The sequence below is a fragment of the Coregonus clupeaformis genome, chromosome 25 (assembly GCF_020615455.1).
Source record: "Coregonus clupeaformis isolate EN_2021a chromosome 25, ASM2061545v1, whole genome shotgun sequence".
Classification (NCBI taxonomy): domain Eukaryota; kingdom Metazoa; phylum Chordata; class Actinopteri; order Salmoniformes; family Salmonidae; genus Coregonus; species Coregonus clupeaformis.
This window is the reverse complement of record NC_059216.1, coordinates 12556834-12567378: the sequence shown is the minus strand read 5'-3', so window position 1 is coordinate 12567378 and position 10545 is coordinate 12556834. Positions and strand designations below refer to the sequence as shown.

At 43.1% G+C, this 10545-nt stretch overlaps 1 protein-coding gene across 1 annotated transcript in view; it reads left to right on the top strand.

The window, feature by feature from the left end:
- Positions 1-3994: 3994 nt before the first annotated feature.
- Positions 3995-10545, top strand: part of clic4 (chloride intracellular channel 4) — a 33936-nt gene continuing 27385 nt past the window's right edge. Inside the window, exon 1 of the mRNA XM_041847504.2 lies at positions 3995-4503. Coding sequence (XP_041703438.1) covers positions 4435-4503 — 69 coding nt within the window. The 5' untranslated portion in view covers positions 3995-4434. The remainder of the gene's footprint in view (positions 4504-10545) is intronic.

Genomic DNA, 10545 nt, shown 5'->3' with positions numbered 1-10545 from the left:
TTCATTATTTTGTGAATTGTTCACATGAAAGTTAATTGGGCATTATGAAACCGGTTTATAATTGTGCAGCATGAAACTTGTAAAAGGGTGTTCTTTGAAAATAGTCCTGCACCACACTAAGACAATAGTATGTACAGTGCATTTGGAAAGTATTCAGACTCCTTCACTTTTTCCACATTTTGTTACGTTACAGCCTTATTATTTTTTTAATAATCCTCATCAATCTACACACCCTATAATGACCAAGTGAAGGTCCCCAAGAACGCAGTTGCTTCAATCATTCTTAAATGGAAGAAGTTTGGAACCACCAAGACTCTTCCTAGAGCTGACCGCCCGGCCAAACTGAGCAATTGGGGGAGAAGGGCAACACTCCACCAATCAGGCCTTTATGGTAGAGTGGGCAGGCGGAAGCCACTACTCAGTAAAAGGCACATGACAGCCCGCTTGGAGTTTGCCAAAAGGCACCTAAAGGACTCTCAGACCATGAGGAACAAGATTGAACTCTTTGGCCTGAATCCCAAGCATCACGTCTGGAGGAAACCTGGCACCATCCCTATGGTGAAGCATGGTGGTAGCAGCATCATGCTGTGGGGATGTTTTTCAGCGGCAGGGACTGGGAGACTAGTCAGGATCGAGGAAAAGATGAACGTAGCAAAGTACAGAGAGATCCTTGACGAAAACCTGCACCAGAGCGCTTAGGACCTCAGACTGGGGTGAAGGTTCACATTCCTACAGGACAACGACCCTAAGCACACAGCCAAGACAACGCAGGAGTGACTTCGGGACAAGTCTCTGAATGTCCTTGAGTAGCCCAGCCAGAGCCCGGACTTGAACCCGATCTAACATCTCTGGAGAGACCTGAAAATAGCTGTGCAGCGACGCTCCCCATCCAACCTGACAGAGCTTCAGAGGATCTGCAGAGAAGAATGTGAGAAACTCCCCAAATACAGGTGTGCCAAGCTTGTAGCGTCATATCCAAGAAGACTCGGGGCTGTAATCGCTGCCAAAGGTGCTTCAACAAAGTACTGAGTAAAGGGTCTGAATACTTATGTAAATGTGATATTTACGTTTTTTATTTTTAATACATTTGCAAAAATGTCTGAAAACCAGTTTTTGCTTTGTCATTATGGGGTATTGTGTGTAGATTAATGAGGGGGGAAAACGGTTTAATTAATTTTAGAATAAGGCTGTAACCTAACAAAATGTGGAAAAAGTAAAAGGGTCTGAATACTTTCCGAATGCACTGTATTAGTAATGACAGCCTGGACAGTGACTGCGGTTCGTTTGGCTGTTCTTTAATGTCCTGTACAGCGTCGTCTTTGTTGGGATGCCAGATTTGGTCGCTTGGGGGGCAGCTGTTCTAGATTACTAGGCGGAAAGCACCTGTAAGTAAGGCTAGGGGGCAGATGCATTGAATGGCTTTACAATCATATGTAGTAATAGTGATTTGGGGGGGTGCTTATATCTTGCAAATCCCAACTCCCCCTTAGACACGTACAGGGAGTGGGGTCACCATTGTCCAGCACCATTGTCCAGAGCAATTGCGGGTTAAGTGCCTTGCTCAAGGTCATGGCTCCAGGATTCAAACCAGCGACCTTTCGGTTATTGTCCCAATGCGCTAACCTCAATGCTACCGGTCCATTAGTCCTCAGGGGCACATTTGCACCTGGCCAGAGGTGACCCACTCACACAGCAACAGGATAATCCGTCTTGTGAGGGTTTTACAGTAACTAAACAACAACCTATTGTCTTTATGGCTAATGCTTTTGTTGTAACACCTGCTCCAGAGACGGGCCAACACCGGCAGTGTGTGCACATTGAGCAAGGTGCTACATCAGCGTTGTTGCCATGGGCAACATGCAGAAAGGACAGTCAAAACAAGGTCTGGAGGGGGAGTTGAGCTGGCTCCACAGTCGTTGAGATTGCTGTATAATCCCTGCTTTTCATAAACGATTTGAATATGCTTGGGTATAATTTTCTGTAGGCTATCCTATCCAAACTAGGCATACTATTTTGGAGGCATTGTACAGACCATGAGATAGATATGTTATTTATTTGATTGTCTATTCCATAGCCATATCATTTTCAAAAGCCAGTTAATAGTTTGGCTAAAACAAAATTGAAAGTTATTTGCTGTGATATACTGATTACTTTATAGTGCCCTTTTCTCTCATCTGCCAGCTATGACTAATGACAACATCTGTAATAAGAATTTTAAAAATGGACAGAAAATGGACAAAACAGTCCATCCCAAAGTTTTTGATATATAATGTACTAGATGCGTCTTGTGAGGGTTTTACAGTAACTAAACAACAACCTGTTGTAACATCTGCTCCAGAGGCGGGCCGACACCGGCTGTGTGTCTGCACATTGAGCAAGCTCCTACATCAGCGTCGTTGCCATGGGTCTCATTGTGCGCCAGTGGGCCTCCCTGGACATTCTGTGACTTCGGCATGAGTCATCCTCTCCACCGGACAGACAGCTGTGTATGTGTGTGTGCATACACGTGTCAATCCATGTCTCTGTGTTGATTTTATTGTCCCCAGCACAAGGTGCACCTGTATAATGATCATGCTGTATGAAAATGTATGCACTCTGTCGTAGTAAATATATAATGTTATAGCTTGGTCTGACTAAAATCTTGTGCATGACCCATCTTGTGTTGGGCCTTTGTATTTAATACAATGCACAAGGACTTCTATCTTGTCGGCCTTATCAGCAGGTGGCTATGGACAACACCCACGCCATAGGTCTCTCAGTTCTCCCAACTCACGAGTTCTTGCGCTGAGGACACACACCCCCACACACACACACACACATACACACACACACACACACACACACACACATCATCATTGTTAAACATACACACACATACACACACACACACACACACACACACATACACACACGCACACACACACACACACATCATCATTGTTAAGCACACACACACACAAAAACCCCCTTCTCTTAGGCTGAACATCTGAAGACAGAGAACCCGACTCAGAGCCAATGCAATGGAGGTGACCTCGACCAACTCATCAGGACCAATCAGAAGATCAGAACTACTAGAATCAACCTACTTTATTTTATTGTATAAAATGTCAGCACACAATGTTTAGGGGCTCGCTCTCTCAGATATCTCCCTACGAGATTGACGAACGGGTCCGTGCACGCTATTTACAGATATCTTTACCTCTGAATAAACTGCCTTATATTATACAATTATCCACCTTGTCCGAAAGTCTCTACTTGGTCTCCGTTCTCCAGTAAACTTGTGATCATCAACAACTCACAAACTGTAAGTTGCTCTGGATAAGAGCGTCTACTAAATGACTAAAATGTAATGCTCACTAACAGGGATGTAAACAAATTTGTGCACAACATTTGAGAGAAATACGCTTTTTGTGCATATGAAGAAATTCTGGTATCTTTTATTTCAGCTCATGAAACACTGGACCAACACTTCACATGTTGCATTTATATTGTTGTGCAGTGTTGTTATTTATTTGATTGTCTATTCCATAGCCATATCATTTTAAATTAATACTTCACAAAAAGTGGCTGTTTTCCATGTTATTTGATCAAGAAAAATATTTAATTTGATGTGGATGTTTTGTGTCTTTGCACATAACTTTGCACCTTTTGATGTAAATGTTTAAGCCAGGGTTTTGTTCTTTCTGGATTCCATTAAAATGATAATTGCAGAGAAATGGAAAGGGCAACAACTCTTATAATTCCAACAATAGAATCTTGCAAGATACTGTTCTTAATTATACAACGACCTTTTTTGCCAAAGCAGAAATGCTGAAAAAAATTGCTTGGCTACAGATGTCTATATCGGTCTGCTAATACTTGTAAAGGACCAGTGCACTACTTTTGTGATAAAAAGTACCCCTACTTCCCGCTGCTATGGATGCAAGGCTCCGCACTTCGCCCAAAGGCGCATGCCGCACAGAGAGCATAGCAGGCATCCTTCGTCCTTCCTCCATCAAGACTCCTCTCTGAAACCCTGCCCACATTTTTATTGTTTGCTCGGCAGATGACATCACGCCTTTAAATATTCCCGTTGCTTTTTCTTTCCTCCCGTCCTCCTCTCTTCATCCTACTCCAGCACTCAAGCAATCAAAAAGACTGAAGAGTCAAAGGGATCAACAATGGTTTTATAGCTGTTCTGTAACATCGAGGAAAGCGTTCAGTTTTGTAGACGGGCTGCACCAATAGCACATTGCTATCTTTGTGGTTTACTTTCTCCTCCCAGCACCCTTGTGTGAGAATTGCAGCGATTGTCCAGCTGGTCACTAGCCTAGGAAAAGCTGTTATTCGAATACTGCGTGGAAAGGGGGTGGTGGAGAGCGAGTAGGCTGAAGTTACCAGTTTGTTGGAAAATAATACATATTTAGTTTGGAACATTTTTAAGTTTAGTTCACAATGGCCCTGTCTGTACCCCAGAATGGAATCAAGGCGGATAACGAGCCCGTTATCGAGCTCTTTGTGAAGGTACGTCGCTGAATATTGTCCAGTAGCATGCTCTCTTTCGGCATTGGGAAAAGTTTAGATTGTTATTGAAATATTTTCTTCTGAATAATAAGTTAACATAATTATTACAAAGCTTAAATTGACAAATATATTTAGTAGTCGGCACTGGTTTGTGGAGTTATCAGTAAAACAATATATACTTGTATTTCTTGGAGTGCGTAGGACAGTTACAAAAGTGGGCTGGCCCTATTGATGTACCATTTGGTTTTAGTTATATTGCTGCCATTTGCGTGCAAAACTGTTGACTGGAGTAGCGTAGCCTACTGCGTATAGGTCTACACAAGTCAACGAGTCTTGCAACTAACATGGTGATCAGTTTGCCCAAGCGTTTTAAGATTTGTAACAATTTCAGTAGGTTCATTTTTTTATGAACTTCTCAAAGTGTGGCCATGTGGTTTTATGTCAGCCGTGTAGGGCGGATACCACGGCCCTCTTCCCCCATCATAAGACGGAGAGGGAGAAAAAAAGCGTCCCCCCCTTTCAAATGTGCCTCGATTTGATGAAAAAACAAAAAATTATAATGAATAAGCTTGAATTGTAAATGTAATTGAAAGTTCAGCAATAGCCCTTAAATCAGCGGAACATTGTAGCATTCACTCAATCGATAACCCATACATTGTAGCACCGAGTGGTCGCATTATGGTCAAAAGAATGCGGCCCTAGACTTAAATACAGGATTCTGGTCATAGGATATCTGGGAGCTTAGTTGTTTTTTTGTGAAGTCGAGGCACACTTGAAAGGGGGGATGAAGCTTGTGATATTTGTTAATTGGAGAGAGATTAATATCTTTACAAATGCTGTCTTATGTTTATTATTAGGTCCTGCTTAGGCTGATAATGATAGTGGTGTGGTGCAAAAAACAAAACAGGCTTTCCCCTCAAGTTTATAAGAAGTCGGAGTCAATGCATTGGCAATAATTGCTCAATTTTACACAGAAATGGGTAAATAAGCATTTGGCTCCCACAATATTATCCCTCAACAAATCTGCCAGAATGAGGATACTTCCCCCTTCTTAGTTGGCATGCATTAGCGATGAAGTAATACAGCTTGTTGTAGTTTCTGTGAGGAAGCTATTTGAACTTGCATTTCGATAAATCTAAAGTTACTCAATTAAAAAAGGTATATGAACTAGACTAGAAAGTTTGGGACATCAGACTGATAACCGACTTGGAATAAGACTGAAATGTTTTATAGACTCCCATCAACCCTGTTTGTGATCTGTAAATGTATTTTCTTCTTCTAGTTGCTTGGCAGAGCTGGAAAAGAGTGGGAGAGGGAAAACTGGGTGAGGGGGTGGGATCCTGGGGGAATGGAGGGGCGGGGTGAGGGGGTTTGGGGGCCTGAATTCAATTAGGAAAAAAACGTCAGTGGCCTTTTGCCTGCAAACAAGCTTTAATGGTGATGTAAACTCACTGCCCTCCTCCAAGCAGTGTTTCACTGGTGATTATGATGATCACTAGTTATGATGCTGCTGACAGTGTGATCTTGATACATGTTTCTCTTTTCTGCATCAAAGGGTTGAATGGCAATAGACATACTCATGATCTGTCAGATGACTCATTAACTTTTTGCAATATGACTGCAGTTATGGTGGACACGCATGAACTAGCAGTCTGTCCTCTTCATCGGCCTGTGTGAGAAAGGAGACAGAGACAAATCTATACCTAATTGTTTATCACAAATGGGTCAAAAACTATTTGCCTTTGCTCCATCTATCTAATTGGGGTTACCCAGTTCTGTGCTTGGGTTCAGTAGACAGATGTGATCTCTCTCTTTCTCTCACTTTATCCTCCTTTGTTCTCATCTACTGACACAGAGGTGATCTTCAGCATCCAGGAGAGAGGCCTTTGTTGAGGGAGGATGAGTACAGATAGCTAGCTACCTCAGAGTGAGCCACCCCTCGCATTCAGGAGCAGTTACATCATCCCTGGTGACGCCACACATTTGGCCATAACCGCTTCTGTCTCTGCTGCACTTTTGTACACAAGATCGTCCCCCATTATCCGTGTGTGTGTAACATAGTAAACGAAAGTCCAAATACTAATTTGAGTGTCCCAGATTTTTTACCCACACTGTTTACTGTTGGTCTTGCCAGGAGTCTATGGAAACTGTTTGGATTGTAGAAGTTAGTTCAGGCCTCAAGGTTTTATAGATGCGGAATTGCAGAAATAACCTGACGTCAATTTAACCCTTGATCCCCTGCAATTCAGCAGATTAATTATTGTTTTACAGTAGGCCTACACATAGAAGAAGCAGTAGTACTAGCTGGCATGTTGAGGAGTGTGAATTCTAAGTGATGGTGTTGATCTCAGTTGGCTCAAGAATTCCTTGATTCCTCTTCATAGCAGTCAAATTGGTAGTTAGTAATGTCTGCCATCTGTATGCTGAGATAAATGCACAACTCCACCGCCTACCAATAATGAAAACAGTGCCAATAAACATCGGAAGTGATCTATTATGTCCCTTTCTGTGTTATGTGCCACGCAGAGAGAGTCACATGGAAACCATGGCAACAGAGCCCAATAATGTACCAGTCATTGTTTTTTTAAAGAACCCCTGCAGGGATGTCTTCCCAGGATAACATCCTGAAGGTCAACACACTTCTCCCTCAGTCTCAGACCAGAGAGATGTCACGGAAAGAGCTGCTCTCATCCTGCTCTTCTCTCCCAGTACCGTCTGTCAGTGTGTCTGTCTGTCTCTTTGACTCCATGTAATTATTAGGAACATATTTGAATAGCTTATACACTGGTAGATGCAGGATATGTTTTGTTTACTCTTTGTCCTCCTTTGCCTCTGCTTAGTCATATCATTCTGTTGTAATTGTAAAAAAAATGCAAGATCCAGTTTAAACACTGGGTTAACCATCAATAAACTATACTGTTTTTTGGCCTCGCAAGTATACACTAGTATTAACTTGCCCTCAACCTTTCTTTCTGCATGTCAATCTTAATTTGCCCCTTGTTTGCATATTTACCTGAGTCTTTGATTGTAAGACATTCTTTCTACTTCGGGGTGACAATTTGAAGCCAATTGAGAGTAGCCTGTTTCTTTTATAGTCAGATCAATATAGCAGTTTATTCTCCCCAAGCACTATTGTACTGCTGCAGTCAGCATCATGAGTTAGGGGACAAAGATGAATGGTCTGTTGTTGTGTAGTGCTGATGTTAACTGTGAGCGGTAGCTCTTCTCTGCACTATGGACTTGCTCTTGCAACATCTGGGCTTCAGAATACTTCATCATTAAAACTGTCAGGACTGGGAGTTGGCCAAATGGGCCCAGCAATGTACCACAACACAAGATGAGGGGGATTTCTTGTTATACTGTGTGTCTATGTGCTCATGCCATCCTGTTCAGAGGAAAGGCTTGGTGCATGTTGGGAGGAAGTTGTCGTTTTAACCCTTCTGGTCCCAAGCAAGCCCTCTGCTAATGAGACATTTCTCCTGTAGACCCACGAAAGGAAACAAGATTCACTTAGAATAACAAGGAACGAGGGAGAATGATGGATAGGGAGTGAGAAAATGGAGAAGAGAGGGGGGAACATACAGTGGGGAGAACAAGTATTTGATACACTGCCGATTTTGCAGGTTTTCCTACTTACAAAGCATGTAGAGGTCTGTAATTTTTTTATCATGGGTACACTTCAACTGTGAGAGACGGAATCTAAAACAAAAATCCATTGTATGATTTTTAAGTAATTAATTTGCATTTTATTGCATGACATAAGTATTTGATCACCTACCAACCAGTAAGAATTCCGGCTCTCACAGACCTGTTAGTTTTTCTTTAAGAAGCCCTCCTGTTCTCCACTCATTACCTGTATTAACTGCACCTGTTTGAACTCGTTACCTGTATAAAAGATACCTGTCCACACACTCAATCAAACAGACTCCAACCTCTCCACAATGGCCAAGACCAGAGAGCTGTGTAAGGACATCAGGGATAAAATTGTAGACCTGCACAAGGCTGGGATGGGCTACAGGACAATAGGCAAGCAGCTTGGTGTGAAGGCATCAACTGTTGGCGCAATTATTAGAAAATGGAAGAAGTTCAAGATGAAGGTCAATCACCCTCGGTCTGGGGCTCCATGCAAGATCTGCATGGAGTCCCAGAGGCATCAGTGATCGTGAGGGATCAGCCCAGAACTACACGGCAGGACCTGGTCAATGACCTGAAGAGAGCTGGGACCACAGTCTCAAAGAAAACCATTAGTAACACACTACGCCGTCATGGATTAAAATCCTGCAGCGCACGCAAGGTCCCCCTGCTCAAGCCAGCGCATGTCCAGGCCCATCTGAAGTTTGCCAATGACCATCTGGATGATCCAGAGGAGGAATGGGAGAAGGTCATGTGGTCTGATGACACAAAAATATAGCTTTTTGGTCTAAACTCCACTCGCCGTGTTTGGAGGAAGAAAAAGGATGAGTACAACCCCAAGAACACCATCCCAACCGTGAAGCATGGAGGTGGAAACATCATTCTTTGGGGATGCTTTTCTGCAAAGGGGACAGGACGACTGCACCGTATTGAGGGGAGGATGGATGGGGCCATGTATCGCAAGATCTTGGCCAACAACAACAACCTTCCCTCAGTAAGAGCATTGAAGATGGGTCGTGGCTGGGTCTTCCAGCATGACAACGTCCCGAAACACACAGCCAGGGCAACTAAGGAGTGGCTCCGTAAGAAGCATCTCAAGGTCCTGGAGTGGCCTAGCCAGTCTCCAGACCTGAACCCAATAGAACATCTTTGGAGGGAGCTGAAAGTCCGTATTGCCCAGCGACAGCCCCGAAACCTGAAGGATCTGGAGAAGGTCTGTATGGAGGAGTGGGCCAAAATCCCTGCTGCAGTGTGTGCAAACCTGGTCAAGACCTACGGGAAACTGATGATCTCTGTAATTGCAAACAAAGGTTTCTGTACCAAATATTAGGTTCTGCTTTTCTGATGTATCTAATACTTATGTCATGCAATAAAATGCAAATTCATTACTTAAAAATCATACAATGTGATTTTCTGGATTTTTGTTTTAGATTCTGTCTCTCACAGTTGAAGTGTACCTATAATACATATTACAGACCTCTACATGCTTTGTAAGTAGGAAAACCTGCAAAATCGGCAGTGTATCAAATACTTGTTCTCCCCACTGTAGCAAGGGGTTTAGGATGTGTTGGGATAGGGCAGGCAACAATTCGGACAGAATTGCAACTTTATAGATCAGTTTTAAACAAGTTTACAGATAGGCATGGTCTCTGACATCTTTAGCTCTCTGTTACATCAACTTCGCTAAGAGGGTGCTGGAGTGCTCAACCTCAGAAATGAGAGGAATCTACCCTCTGGGCAGGCAGTGTAACCCAATCTGTCATGACCCGATCCCCTCTTCTCATGTTTCACATGCTGCCTGCATCCTCACAGCGACACACTGGTAAAATGAGCGACAGCGAGCCATGCCTAGTGTAGATAACCCTTAGTGAACTATCCAAACATAGCGGATAGAGTAGCAAGAGACCAACCTGACCCATCACTTCATCAACTCCGTCCTTCACTCTATCCAGATCTCTTTCTGTCATTTAAAGCCAAGCGTTTGGTTTTCAGTGTCAGTGGGTGAACTGTTCTAGCCACTAGGTCCATAGTATGGTAATTATACCATATAACCTATACATCTACACCTTTTACAATCGTGTGGATGGACTACTCAAGTCAACTACTTACTTGGCATTGTTACAGTAAGAATGAGCTCATAAGCTTTGGGACTTTGTGTGTGCCAGACTCTGGAACAGAAAGAAACGCCACAGTAGGTCAAAGGTGGGTTGTCTAGCGTTCTGGCCAGTTGGACCAACTGCTTAAAATGAGCAATGAGGCTGGTGTTTGTTTGTGTGGCCATGGTGCAGGCTTTGCTGCCATGTCGAACTGGCAAACACCCATAGCACAATGTTTGAGCCAAAGGGTAGTTCTTGACAGTGGTCTAGACTTTAGCCGTCTTTTCAGGGAATCGCCACATTTTGTGTTAGT